At 45.2% G+C, this 15,182-nt stretch overlaps 1 protein-coding gene across 1 annotated transcript in view; it reads right to left on the reverse strand.

The window, feature by feature from the left end:
• Positions 1–3,910: 3,910 nt before the first annotated feature.
• The window catches only part of LOC311106893 (uncharacterized protein), a 62,967-nt gene continuing 51,695 nt past the window's right edge, over positions 3,911–15,182 (reverse strand). The window contains exon 8 of the mRNA XM_084149278.1: positions 3,911–4,167. Coding sequence (XP_084005404.1) covers positions 4,084–4,167 — 84 coding nt within the window. The 3' untranslated portion in view covers positions 3,911–4,083. The remainder of the gene's footprint in view (positions 4,168–15,182) is intronic.

Genomic DNA, 15,182 nt, shown 5'->3' on the forward strand with positions numbered 1-15,182 from the left:
CAGTTTCATCAGCTGTCTGGGTGACTGGTCTCAGACGATCCCACAGGTGTAGAAGCCGGATGTGGCGTTACTGGGCTGGAGTGGTTACACGTGGTCTGCGGTTGTGAGGCCTGTTGGACGTACTGCCAAATTCTCTAAAAGACGTTGGAGGCGGCTTATGGCAGAGAAATTAACATTCAATTCTCTGGCAACAGTTCTGGGGGACATTCCTGCAGTCAGCATGCCAATTGCACGCGCCCTCAAAACTGGATGGATTATCTTGGCAAAGGATAAATGCTCACTAACAGGGATGTAAACAAATTTGTGCACAAAATGTGAGAGAAATAAGCTGGATAACTATAGAACATTTCTGGGATCTTTTATTTCAGCTCATGAAACATGGGACCAACACTTTACATGTTGCGTTTATATTTTAGTTCAGTATACAAACAGTAGCTTAAAGGGCTGGTTACATCAAAAGGCTGGCTACATCAAAAGGCTGGCTACATCAACACTTTGATTGTGGATAAAAGATCCATCAATGTGATTCAGGAAATCATCAAGGATGATTCGGCATTATCCTGTCATGTTGACAAAAAAACTAACTTGGATTGCACAAGTTGGTTGTTTGATTTACTGAGAACACAGAATGTGTGTGTAAAGTCTTGGTCCATAGACCACTTCCTCTTGCCTTTGCTTTGCTAGCTGCAGCTAACTCACTCCTAAAAAGCAACTTCTTGTTTTGAAAATGGCCTGTGTGGCACCGATATGATTCAGAAATATTGATTCTAGTGTCAAAATTGAATACAAAGTGTTGATAGGATAATTTTGGTCGTAAAGTAATTCTCATCCAAAACAGAGATTTGCGAGATGATAGGAAAAATGTGTATGTCACGTAATGAAGGGTAACGTAACAGTTTTCCATGGTTTGGGTTTATTTTAATCCTGCCCACAGCTGGCAGCACCCAAGTAATCATAAATTCAGAGTGCAGCTGTATGCGACCTGATCTTAATGCCCATGGTCAATTTGGCGTGACATTCGATATCCCTATGGGTCTAGTTAGGGACCATCGGTAAATTACACAATGAGACAATATTTTAAAAGGTCAAAAGCTCCAAATTTAAATGACTGAAACTCAAAGCAACTTTAAATCGTAGAAATTCATATACAAATATTGAAAGCATTTATTGAGACAACTAAAAGATGTGCAACATGAAAATATTGAAAATATTGTCCCATTTACATTGTGTTATTTATTGACAGTCCCTAACTATCCCCAGAGATAGGCTATCCACCAGCCAGATGAAGCTAATTGGCGAAGTGATTTGCACCTGTGAACACACACAAGAGACACCCACGTCAAACCACACCCAGAAACCAACTCACGTTTGAATTCAGTCATGGCACCTAGCATTTCTTAATGAACCAAATGTAAAAACGAGGCTAAATCAGGAAGTGCAGTCGAGGCCAAATCAGGAAGTGCAGTCGCCTTTTTAAAGTTTGTGGGGATGGTGGTCTATGAGCACATACTGTATCTAAAAAGGAACACAAACCCACACATTGTACACTCATATGTCAAGAAACAAATCAAGGGCCTGTTCCACTACCGTTAACTCAGAAGTAGTGTACACACATTCAGTTACTTGCAGGTGCATAAAGTCAAGTTATGAAAGAAAGACACACTGTTGAATGTTATTGCTCCCACAGTTAATTGAGAGACTCAGACAGACAGAGGTACAAAATGAGTGGATCCACTGCTGTCATTGTGTTACTGTTAAGGTGCTGCTGACTTAGGGCTGAATTCTGACTGGAGAAGCACAAGCTGAAATCAAACATCATTGATGTAACTCTGCGATATGCTTGAAAGTTTGAGTAACTTTTGCATATCTCAAGTAGCCTCTAAAGGCCAGGGGCCATATGTATCAAGTGTCTCAGAGTAGTGCTGATCTAGGATCAGGGCCCCCCATCCATGTATTCTTATTCATTGAGATTAAAAGGCAAAGCTCATCCTAAATCAGTACTCTCTGAGACCCTTGATACATACGGCCCATAGGGCTATATCCATAGGATTAGGAATTAGAACATGGCTTTATCCTTCTCTCAGTGGTTGTCCTTCAGCTCAGACCACTTCCATTCTTGAGGCTGAGCAGAGAGAGAGAGGAGATGGTCATGATCCTTCTCACCACAGTATCAACTGGAACATATTTCAACACATTTGCAGAAAAAAAGAATGATCTTGAGACATATTTACGCAATGTCATAGAAAGATACTGTTTTTGGCTGTGGGGTTGGGTTTAGGTTGATGTGGATTTTGCACATACAGTCAGGTCCAAAATGATTGGCACCCCTGATAAAGATTAGCAAAAAAACAATAAAATAAATAATACAAATAATGAGCTATATTGTATGCACTTTTTTGTGTGAAAATTATATAATTTCATACTAATACAATTGCTCAGATAAAGATTTTTATTATTTTATTTTTAGAAGTAATATTTTCTAACTCAAAAAGATAGGGGTCAAACTTATTGGCACCCCTGTTTTCAATACCTTTCAATAACTCACCTTGCGAGGATAATGACACAGAACCTTTTTCTAACAAGTTTTATGAGATTGGAGAACACATTGGGAGGGATCTTACACCATTTCTTCATACAGAATCTTTCCAGATCATTGATGTGTTTTGTATGCACTTACAGACTTCCTTCTTCTATTAAAGCCACAGGTTTTCAATGGGGTTCAAGTTTGGAGACTGAAATGGCCATGTGGGAGGACCACACACCATATAATTGCGTGATATGATGGTTAGATATATCAATATTTCCGCATAAAGGCCTTTCCACCGCCATTTCTCACATAATTTATTTTAACGACACAAAAAGATCCCACAATGTCGAACGAACAAATGACCTGTCGGCATTTATAAAACTGTACCGAATTGTCCTGTTTCCATCATAGCTGTCATTATTTTTTTTATACGGAATGACTTTACTCACATAAAAACTGTGGATGGAATCATGGTTAGTGAAATGCTTACTAACGGGTCCTTTTCCAACAATGCAACAATGCTTCCTACTGACAAAGAGAGTAAATTACAGAATAAACCCCCAAAAGGCAATACAATGTTTTTGTACGCAAACTCTGGAGTGAATCAAAATGAAACATTCAGTTCTGATTTATTTCCATTTTATTATGTCACTTTAGTCAATATAATTTTAAACATGAGTAATGCAGGTAAAACCTAACCTTGAGTTTTATGTGACGACCCTCCCACTCTGTCTGCCGAATTCTTTCTCTCTGCTCTTGTTTCCCTTAATAGGATGTCGGTGGGCGGAGCTGGGAGGGTCGTCAGCGAAATGGGACACACCTGGGCTCGGGTGTGTCCCGGGGATAAATACACCTTTCCCCCCATACATCGAGGAGACTCTCTCCACGCTGACACACTGTTGTTGTTTTAGTTTTTTGGCATTTTTGGTCTTTGTGTTCGTTCGTTTGGTTTGGCACCTCTCAACACCCCTCATTATCACCATCTATGCACGCATCCACCCACTTACACTACTGACTACATACACCATTGTTACTTGGATATAGTTTACTTGATTTGTTATTTCTTTATCTCCACGTTGTCTCCCTCTTTGTTACGGGCTACGAGCCGGTTCGTAACAGTTATCAGCAAACATTTTCGAATAGACGTTTGTCTAAGAAGCTGCTATTGTGCTATATACACTCAAATAAAACATAACACTATCATTAAAAACACATCTTAGTGGCCTGTGTGGTCCAGGGGTTAGTACCATGGATCTTGGCCCACATGTACAGCTTAGGCTAACAGAGTCAGAATGGGTTTAAAACCGACCCACTTCTGATTCGCAAACTCTCCTACGGGTCTGGTCTCCTCTTCACTGTCCTATCTCCACTGTCCTATTTCAATAAAATAATAAAACCCTTAAAGAAAACACTTCTTAATGGTACAAAAACTGAACTGTTCCCAGAACCAAATAGAGTAGCTGGCCAGCACACACATGAGATTTGGTTCTGGGTGCTGAGATTAGGCTGTGAAAGAGTGAGTTTAGTCTTCATGTTGATGTCTTGGCTCCCTGAGGTTAGTTGACAGTAGAGTAGAGGGAGCTGGGGTCAGCAGTGTTCTCTGGCTCTCTCCCTCTGGTCACTGCATCTTCACCCTGGACCTAGAGACAACACACACACACACGCAACAAACACACACAAACACACACACACACATGCACACACACACACATACACACACACACAACAAAGTAAAAACTTTAAAGAGTGTATAGGAGGGAGAGTCATACCATTACAATATGTTCAGTATAGCTTCACTTACATCAACTCTATGAGGGGAATTTTGATTGAAGTGGTCAATGGAAGCATAGGTGATTCTGTCAGCAGGTTGACTCTACAAGTGTCAAAATTGTTATTGAAATATGAATCATTTAAACTGGACATTAGTCTCAATGCTTGATAATAACTGGGTCATATCATGTTCCATATGTCCAAATAAAATGTATATTGATCCACTAACCGTGTCCTCATTGGTTGGTGGGGTGGAGTGGTTTACTGCATTCAGACTATATGAGGAATAATGATAATCAATTCAAAACAATGAATACATTGTGAAACCTGTTAGTTGTTGAGGGCAGAGGGTGTATTTATTAAGCCATATCTTGGTTACTCACAATCCTGTCATCAGTTGTCATTTGAGTCTCTGAAAAGAGCAAACAACAACATCAGAAGAATTGATACATTGAAAGTGACTTCATTACTGTGTTATTATTGAACTCCATTAAACCCAGAAGAAAAAGAAAAAAACTAAGAAAACAAAGTTCTCCTTACTTGTTCTCCTTCTGCGTGCTATGATGACAGCAGCAACGACACACACAGGTGCTCCCACAGCCACTCCTACTCCCATAGTGAGGATAAGGGTCTGAGAATCTGAGACGACCAGAGAGGGGATGGGGGTCTGGTCTTTAGCAGAAAAGACATCAGCGTTACACAGACAAGCAGAAATTCAAACGTGAACAACATGAAAGTTTAGCTGCATATCGTCGCAGTCTGATGAAAGCCTCTGATCTCCAGAACATAAACTTTTCAGGAAATTGAAAAAATGACCATATTTTCTCATTACAATTATCAAACTTGTTCTACATTTTATTGGACTTAGAGTCATGCAATGTTCAGAGTACATTGAGGGAAGTTACTTCTTTTAATAAATAAAAAATAAATCAAATTGGCAAAAATGTTGTTAGAAGGTTTTTAGACAGTGACGATAATACAATTGCATGCTCTGTGTATTGAACAAGGTAATGCATCTGACTTTGGCCCAATGCTGTCCCACTCAAACCATACAACTGAGAATGGAAATAGTATCAAATACAATACCAGCAGAAGATGGGGAGGTGGCTGACAAGGCTGGTCCTGCAGTAGAGGCTGTATTGGATAGTTCTTGAAAACAAACAGGGTGTTTTCATTGGTGAATAAGGGTGACATCACAGTACAGAATGGATCCACATCCACTGACTCACTCTATGTTGCCTGTAGAGTTTTCTCTACTGCAATATGCTAAATCTTTCTCTACTCCAATCTCTAGAGCACTAGACAAGCAGTACTTCCTATAAATATGTTTGGGGCTGTTTTTACATTACCAGTCTAATTTAGACTGTTGCGTAGTACTGGTGGTTGTCTTGACTGAACTGTCTGAAAAACATAAAATCAAGTGTATTTCTCGACCCAGAAAAAGGTATACAATACTTGCTGGCTGTTTTGCACATGATTAGAAACACTACACTGCACAGTGACATTTAAGCTCTGCTTTAAACAGTAATACTCACTGATTAGAACAGACAGTTTAACAGGAGCATCACCTCCATGTTGTTGTCCACTCATTAGTGGTGTTACTCTGAGCTGGGTGGATGAGACAGGTACTGATCTGCAGGGAGATTCCAGAATGTTCTCCCTGTGACATCACTCTGACTGTGACACTCCAGAAGGAGGACAACAACAGGAAGTGGATGTGTCAGCTGACTAAAGATGGAATAGATGAGACCTTCATTGACTTCACCTCCACATTCTCAGGTACAGTATGGATTATTTATTTATTTATAAATAAATATCAAACCTGATCCTTTCTCCTAATATCAGTGATTTAGTTTAAAGCATATTTCTCAGTACTGTATCTGTCTGATGATGAGTTATAATTCTTCTCCTACTGAATTAGATATTGAAGACAAGGGCACTGAAGATGATGATGTCATCTCCACGGTCCCAGGTAAAAAACCCTCCATCAGTATGATGTGTGAAGATATACTGTAGTACATCTTCCATGTGCCATCTGGATACATAGAAGTTAGTACTGTTCCTGTAAAGGAGTATTTCTTAAATGTTTAGTCAGGGCTGGTCCCTCGAATGGCTTGAGACTGGGAATAGAAAAGAGGAGACCTTTATTGACTTCATCTTCAAATTCTCAGGTAGACAATTAACTTAACGATATCTCCCATTACATCAATAAGTACTGCCTCCCTAACATAAACAGTAGAAATAGGATATGTTTCTGTATGAGGTGTAAATGCTGAATTTGTAGAGAAGAGAGTACCCGTACTTTGATTCCTGTCAGGACAACAATCAGCGCCCCACAGAACTGCAGTGTCTGACAGATCAGTACTGGAATTGCTGGTATTGCAGATAGAATAGCACTCTCTAGTGGTAACAGTTGTAATGGGAGTTGGAGAAGAAGCCTGTGCTCTTCATATACTGAACAAAAATATAAACACAACATGCAACAATTTCAATGATTTTACTGAGTTACAGTTCATATAAGGAAATTAGTCAATTTAAATAAATAAATTAGGCCCTAATCTATGGATTTCACATGACTAGAAAGGGGTGCAACAATGGGTGGGCCTGGGAGGGCATTGGCCTACCAACTGGGGAGCCAGGCCCAGCCAATCAGAATTAGTATTTAACCTCAAAAGGGCTTTATTACAGACCAAAATACTCCTCTGTTCCATCAGCTGTCTGGGTGGCTGGTTTCAGACAATCCCGCAGGTGAAGAAGCCGGATGTGGAGGTCCTGGGCTGGCGTGGTTACACGTGGTCTGTGGTTGTGAGGCCGGTTGGACGTACTGCCAAATTCTCTAAAACGACGTTGGATGCGGCTTATGGTAGAGAAATGAAAATTAAATGATCCGGCAACAGCTCTGGTGGACATTCCTGCAGTCAGCATGCCAATTGAACACTCCCTCAAAACTTGAGACATCTGTGGCATTGTGTTGTGTGACAAAGCTGAACATCTTAGAGTGGCCTTTTATTGTCCCGAGTACAAGGAGCACCTGTGTAACGATCATGCTGTTTAATCAGCTTCTTGATATACCACACCTGTCAGGTGGGTGGATTATCTTGGCAAAGGAGAAATGCTCACTAAGGGTTGTAAACACATTTGTGCACAACTGTTTTGTGAAACACTTTACATTTTGTGTTTATATTTTTGTTAAGTGTAGATGGTTAATAAAAGTCTAATCACTGCTGGTCTCTTTATCCAGGTATCTTCTATGATACTCTGTACTGTATGTTAATTGTATGTATTCACCCCTTTTCTAATGTGTCTAACAGGCTCAAACCCTGCTCCCTCTGTGATGCCAAGGGAAAGAGAAGGGAAAGGGCATAACTAGCTTTCAACTGAATGTGTCTTCTGCATTTAACCCCTCTGAATTGGAGAGATGCGGGGGGCAGCCTTAATTGTAGGGATTGGTGTTCCTGTGGTTTTCCTCAGCTCCAGAACACCAACCTCGTCCCCAGGCTTAATTTTTCGATCCGGCTGGTGGAGATTACATTACCAGAACACTATTCGGCTGTTAGAAGAAGCTGGTTGAGAGAATGCCAAGAGTGTGCAAAGCTGTCATCAAGGCAAAGGGTGGCTATTTGAAGAATCTCAAATATAAAATATATTTTGATTTGTTTAGCACTTTTTAGGTTGCTACATGATTCCATATGTGTTATTTCATAGTTTTGATGTCTTCACTATTATTCTACAATGTGGAAAATAGTAAAAAATAAAGAAAAACCCTTGAATGAGTAGGTGTTCTAAAACTTTTGATCGGTAGTGTATATATATATACTTATTTACAACTAGTTTTAAATTCTATACGGCTGCTGCAGTTAAAGGTGGTGAAGTGTGTAAACAAGGCTACTTGTCCATAGAGTGACGAGTGAGTAACAAGGATACATGTCCATTGGGGGGGCAAGGGGTGCAGGGGGGAGGGAGGGGGGCGGATAAATATCTGTTGAGGGTGTGGGGTAGTAGAAGCTATTGGTCATTTTGTCAGTTTTGTGGGGCCCCTGTGTTCAGGATCGGTGTGGAGATGGTAATGTTGCCTACCTTCACCACCTGGGGGCAGCCCATAAGGAAGTCCAGGACCCAGTTGCATAGGGAGGAGTTCAGTCCCAGGGCCGAGAGCTTTGTGGTGAGCTTAGAGGGCATGATGGTATTGAAGGCCGGGCTGTAGTCGATGAACAGCATCCTCACATATGCATTCCTTTTGTCCAGGTGGGTGAGGGCAGTGTGCAGTGCAATGGGGATTGCGTCCTCCGTGGATATGTCGGGGCGGTAGGCAAATTGGAGAGGGTTGAGTGTATCAGGGAGGGAGGAGGTGATGTGGTCTTTGACTAGCCTCTCGAAGCACTTCATCATGACAGAAGTGAGTGCTACGGGTCGGTTGTCATTGAGTTCAGTTACTTTCCCTTTCTTGGGAACGGGGATGATAGTGGACATCTTGTAGCAGGTGGGGATAACGGTCTGAGCAAGAGAGAGATTGAAAATGTCAGAAAATACATCAGCTAGCTGGTCTGCACATGCTCTGAGGGAGCGGCTAGGGAGTTCACAGATCTGAAAGGACTAGATGGATCCATCCATACAACAAATTACATTCACATATTCTGATCTTCAGATCAGTGAACTGAAATGGAACCAGGTCATAAATAGTCCTTTGACTAATCATCTTGTCCATCTAAACTCCTATTAACCTCTACGGGATCGGTGTCCCGTATACGGGACGGTTGAGCTAACTTGCGCTAATGTGATTAGCATGACTGTTGTAAGTTACAGCAAACTTTCCAGGACATAGACATGTCTTATATGGCAGAAAGTTTAAATTTGTATTAATCTAACTGCACTGTTCAATTTACAGTAGATATTACTGTGAAAAAAGTCCATGCTATTGTTTGAGGAGAGTGCACAACAACAAAAAACTTCTCACGGCAACTGGTTTGATACATTCACCTCTGAAGGTAAATAATGTACTTACATTCAGTAATCAAGCTCTGATTTGTCGTCCTGAGGGTCCTAGAGATAAAATGTAGCATAGTTTTGTTTGATAAAATCAATTTCTATATTCAAATGTAGGAACTTGTTAGGTTGGGTGGGGGACTCAGGTGCAGAGACGGACACACGGACAAAGAGAGTAAAATTAGGATGTAGTTATTCAACGTGTATTGGCAGAGGTAAGTAGTCAGGGTGGAATAGCTTCAGGCTGGGGTAGGAGCTGAGTGGAGTGGAGAGCCAGTAGTCCTGAGAGCTGGATAACGAGGATATCAGGCAACAGAGGATCAGGTAGCGGCGTGGGAATGGTAGGCAGGCAGGCAGGCAAGCAGGCAGCAGGAACAGACGAGATCTGGTCGAAGGAGAGACAGGTTACAAAACGTGGCAGGAACAACAATAATACTGAGAGAGTACAACTACACTGAGAGTGCTGTACGGGCCAAGTTACCACTGGAAGTGTAGGAACGAACTGGCGCTGGAGAGGTGTCCAGCCCGGGTAGATATCTGCTGCTTGATTGGTGCCAATGAGCTGCAGCTTGATGTAACTGATCTGAAGATAGAATGGCCACGCCCGCTGACCTAGAACCTCTGACTGCACAGCAGGGGGAGACAGACACAAACAACACACACAGGGGAGAAAAGGGAAAGGAACACCAACAGGAACAGGACCAACAGAGCCGAACCGTAACAGTACCCCCCCCTCAACGGGCGCCACCCGGCGACCCACCCGGCTTGTCAGGGTGGTCCCTATGGAAGTCATTCACTAGCTGAGGATCCAGAATAAAACGTCTGGGAATCCAGGACCTCTCCTCGGGACCGTATCCCTCCCAGTCCACCAGGTACTGAAGCCCTCTACCACGCCTTCGGACGTCCAGCAGTCTCCGAACCGTGTAGGCTGGATGGTCGTCAATAATGCGCGGTGGCGGAGGGGGATCCACCGGCGGACACAAAGGACTGGAGGAGACCATCTTCAGCTGGGACACGTGAAATGTAGGATGGACTCTCATGGCCTGGGGAAGCTTCAACCGAACAGCCGAAGGGTTGATGATGGATTCGACCTCAAAAGGACCCAAATATCGGGGCGACAGCTTACGGGAGTCCGTGCGCAGGGGAATGTTGCTGGAGGAGAGCCAGACTCGCTGACCAGGCTGGAACTGTGGAGCGACTACCCTGTGCCTGTCCGCCACCCTCTTATTACTCTCTGCTGTCCGTAGAAGGGCCTCACGGGTGTCCACCCACACCTTGCGGCAGCGACGAAGGTTATCCTGAACAGACGGAACGGCTAACTCCCTTTCCTGAGACGGGAACAATGGCGGTTGGTACCCCACAGCCGCCACCAAACAGGAAGCGGGCAGAACAGATTCAGGATGGCTGGAGTCTTCAGTGTCTGTAAACTGGCGAGAGAGAGCATCAGGCTTGACATTACGTGTGCCAGGACGATATGTCAAAATAAACTTGAACCTGCTGAAGAACAGAGCCCATCTGGCCTGACGGGAGTTCAGCCTCTTGGACGACTGGATGTAAGCCAGGTTCTTGTGGTCAGTCCAGACTATGAAGGGTTGCTCTGCTCCGTCTAGCCAGTGCCTCCATTCCTCCAACGCCAACTTGACAGCAAGCAACTCCCGATTACCCACGTCGTAGTTCTTCTCAGCAGGGGTCAATCTCTTGGAGAAAAAAGCCACCGGATGGAGCTTCTGGTCCGTGGGGGAACGTTGTGACAGGACAGCCCCCACCCCCGAATCTGAGGCGTCCACTTCCACAACAAACTGCAAACTAGTGTCAGGATGAATCAGAACAGGTGAGGTAGTGAACAGTTTCTTCAATGTACTCACGGCTGACTCGGCCTCAGGCGTCCACAGGAAAGGCACCTTAGGGGAGGTGAGCTTGGTCAGGGGGGCAACCACTCGGCTGAAACCCCTGATGAAGCGGCGGTAGAAGTTGGCGAAGCCCAGGAAGCGTTGTAGCTGCTTCCGAGACGTGGGTGTGGGCCACTCCACAACCGCTCTGATCTTGTCAGGGTCTGGTGACACTTGTCCCCGCTCAATGATAAAGCCCAAAAAGGGGACGGACTGCCGGTGGAACTCACATTTTTCTGCCTTCACATACAGTTTGTTTTCCATGAGGCGTTGGAGAACCAGACGGACGTGGGAGACGTGTTCATCCTGTGACTTAGAGAATATCAGAATGTCATCCAAATAGACAAACACAAAACGGTGTAGAAAATCCCTCAACACATCGTTCACCATGGCCTGAAACACTGCTGGGGCGTTAGTGAGACCGAATGGCATGACTAGGTATTCAAAATGTCCGAGAGGGGTATTAAACCCAGTCTTCCATTCGTCTCCCTGCTTGATCCTAACGAGGTGGTAAGCGTTCCGTAGGTCGAGTTTGGTAAACACAGTGGCACCATGAAGGGAGTCAAATGCTGAGTTGATGAGAGGCAGGGGGTATGTATTTCTGACTGTGATGTTATTAAGTCCTCTGTAGTCAATGCATGGGCGTAATGTTTTGTCCTTCTTCTCAACAAAAAAGAACCCAGCACCAACAGCGGACGATGAGGGACGAATGATGCCAGAGGTTAGGGAGTCGCCTATGTAGGTTTCCATAGCTTCCCTCTCAGGACGGGACAGATTGAAAAGCCGACTGGACGGCAAAGGCGCTCCAGGCAGTAACTCAATAGCGCAATCGTATGGCCTATGAGGTGGTAATGAAAGTGCCTTGGACTTGCTGAATACCTCGGCCAGGTCCAGGTACTCCTCCGGGACTGAAGAGAGGTCTGGGGTTTTGACAGGGGACGCAGGGGAGCCGACCGAGGGCGGAATAGCCGACCCAAGGCAAACAGAATGGCAGTGAGTGCTCCAACTGTGTATTTTGTGGTTTTGCCAATCAATATGGGGGTTGTGAAGGCTAAGCCAGGGAAAACCGAGGATAAGGGGGGAGGCCGAGGAGGAGACTACTTTAAACTGGATGGTTTCTTTGTGATTGCCGGACAGCATGAGAGAAACGGGGACAGTTTGGTGGGTGATGTTGGCAAACTGATGGCCGTCAATAGTGGTTACTGTTATAGGCTTAGGCAGGGGCTGAACAGGGATCTCAGCCTGAGTAACCAGGCTAGCGTCAATAAAACTATCCTCAGCACCAGAGTCGATGAGAGCAGCTAGTGGGAGAGATAGCTTCCTGAACTGGACTGTAACTGGGATCACTAGACGGGGTGCTGTGGGCATTGAGTCTGGTATAACACTCGCAAGTACGCCCACTTTTACTTGCGAGCTTGGTCTTTTGGGCGAATCGGACAGTTAACCAGGAAATGAGTGCGGTCCCCACAGTACATGCACTCACCAGCCCGTATGCGCCGTTCCTTTTCGACATGGGACAGACGAGCACGGCCCAGCTGCATAGGCTCGTCTAGTTCCGTGGAGGAATCCGCTGAGGTGTGTGGTCGGTGTCCGAGTGGTGGTGTAGCTTGGACTGCAGAAAGCGAGGGAGCCCCGTTAGAGGTGTGGACCCGACCGCCCCTCTCCTGTCTCCTCTCCCGTAGCCTGTTGTCTATTCGTGTAGCAAGGGAAACGAGAACATGAAGGTTAGCAGGCTCATCACGAACAGCTAGTTCATTCTTAATTGTGTCACTTAGACCGTTAACAAACGCTCCCTGAAGAGCTTCGTCGTTCCACTTGGACTCGGCTGCCAAGGTCCAAAAATCAATGGCGTACTCAGCCACGCTACCCGTGCCCTGTCGTAGCTTCAATAGTCTCTTTGTGGCGGTTCCGGCATAGTCCGGGTGATCAAACACAACTTTCAATTGAGAGGAAAAATCGTCAAACGACAGACTGGTAATCTGCTGAGTAGAACAAGCCGCTTCTGCCCACATCAAAGCTTTGCCCCTCATTAACCCCAGTGCGTAATGTACCTTTGAGGATTCCGTGGAGAAAGACAGGGGCTTCTGTTGGAACACCAAGCGGCACTGAAGCAGGAAACCACGGCATTTGTTCAGATCCCCGGTGAAAGGTTCGGGTGCGGTTGTAGGGGGTTCCCGAAAGGCAGGAGCGGAAGCCGAGCCTGGAGCCACTGTAGGAGGAACAGGCGGAGGAGAAGCAGAGGGAGAAAGGGTAGTGAGTGTTACCAGGTTAACTACCTGAGAGGTGAGATGAGATACTTGATCCAACAACTGCTGGTTGTTATCCAATAGAGTCCGGATGAGTTGGTCGTGTTGTCCCAATAGTACTCCTTGTGAATGGAGGGCGTGTTGTACGCCATCCTCCGTTGTTTCATGTGGCATCTCTGCTGAGTCCATGTTTGGCCAGTTCGTTCTGTTAGGTAGGGGTGGGGGACTCAGGTGCAGAGACCGACACACGGACAAAGAGAGTAAAATTAGGATGTAGTTATTCAACGTGTATTGGCAGAGGTAAGTAGTCAGGGTGGAATAGCTTCAGGCTGGGGTAGGAGCTGAGTGGAGTGGAGAGCCAGTAGTCCTGAGAGCTGGATAACGAGGATATCAGGCAACAGAGGATCAGGTAGCGGCGTGGGAATGGTAGGCAGGCAGGCAGGCAAGCAGGCAGCAGGAACAGACGAGATCTGGTCGAAGGAGAGACAGGTTACAAAACGTGGCAGGAACAACAATAATACTGAGAGAGTACAACTACACTGAGAGTGCTGTACGGGCCAAGTTACCACTGGAAGTGTAGGAACGAACTGGCGCTGGAGAGGTGTCCAGCCCGGGTAGATATCTGCTGCTTGATTGGTGCCAATGAGCTGCAGCTTGATGTAACTGATCTGAAGATAGAATGGCCACGCCCGCTGACCTAGAACCTCTGACTGCACAGCAGGGGGAGACAGACACAAACAACACACACAGGGGAGAAAAGGGAAAGGAACACCAACAGGAACAGGACCAACAGAGCCGAACCGTAACAGAACTGGGTTCTACAGTTTGAACCCTTGCTGTCTCTGGCTCCACACCCACCCTAGATCTAGATGTGTGAAAGTTAGTGTATAAGCTAATGATACATCATGTATGACATTCCTGGGAGTGTAAACTTACATTTTGTATTACCATATCAGTTTTGTATGTTCTCTATAGTTATATACTTGGAAATGTATCAATTGGGATACAGCTGCACCATCGAGAGCATCCTGACTGGTTGCATCACCGCCTGGTATGGCAACTGCTCGGTCTCCGACCACAAGGCACTACAGAGGGTAGTGCGTACGGCCCAGTACATCACTGGGGCCAAGCTTCCTGCCATCCAGGACCTCTATACCAGGCGGTGTCAGAGGAAGGCCCTAAAAATTGTCAAAGACTCCAGACACCCTAGTCATAGACTATTCTCTCTGCTACCGCACGGCAAGCGGTACTGGAGCGCCAAGTCTAGGTCCAAAAGGCTTCTTAACAGCTTCTACCCCCAAGCCATAAGACTCCTGAACAGCTAATCATGGCAACCAAACTATTTGCATTCACATTGACTCTGTACCGGTACCCTCTGTATATAGCCTCCCTACTGTTATTTCACATTGACTCTGTACCGGTACCCCCTGTATATAGCCTCCCTACTGTTATTTCACATTGACTGTACCGGTACCCCCTGTATATAGCCTCCCTACTGTTATTTCACATTGACTCTGTACCGGTACCCCCTGTATTTTTTTTACATTTTAGTCATTTAGCAGACACTCTTATCCAGAGCGACTTACAGTTAGTGCATACATTATTATTTTTCATACCCCCTGTGGGAATCGAACCCACAACCCTGGCGTTGCAAACGCCATGCTCTATCAACTGAGCTACATCCCTGTCGGCCATTCCCTCCCCTAACCTGGACGACACTGGGCCAATTGCACGCCGCCCCATGGGTCTCCCGGTCGCGGCCGGCTA

The sequence above is a fragment of the Coregonus lavaretus genome, assembly GCF_964263955.1.
Source record: "Coregonus lavaretus genome assembly, chromosome: 31".
In the NCBI taxonomy this organism is placed as follows: domain Eukaryota; kingdom Metazoa; phylum Chordata; class Actinopteri; order Salmoniformes; family Salmonidae; genus Coregonus; species Coregonus lavaretus.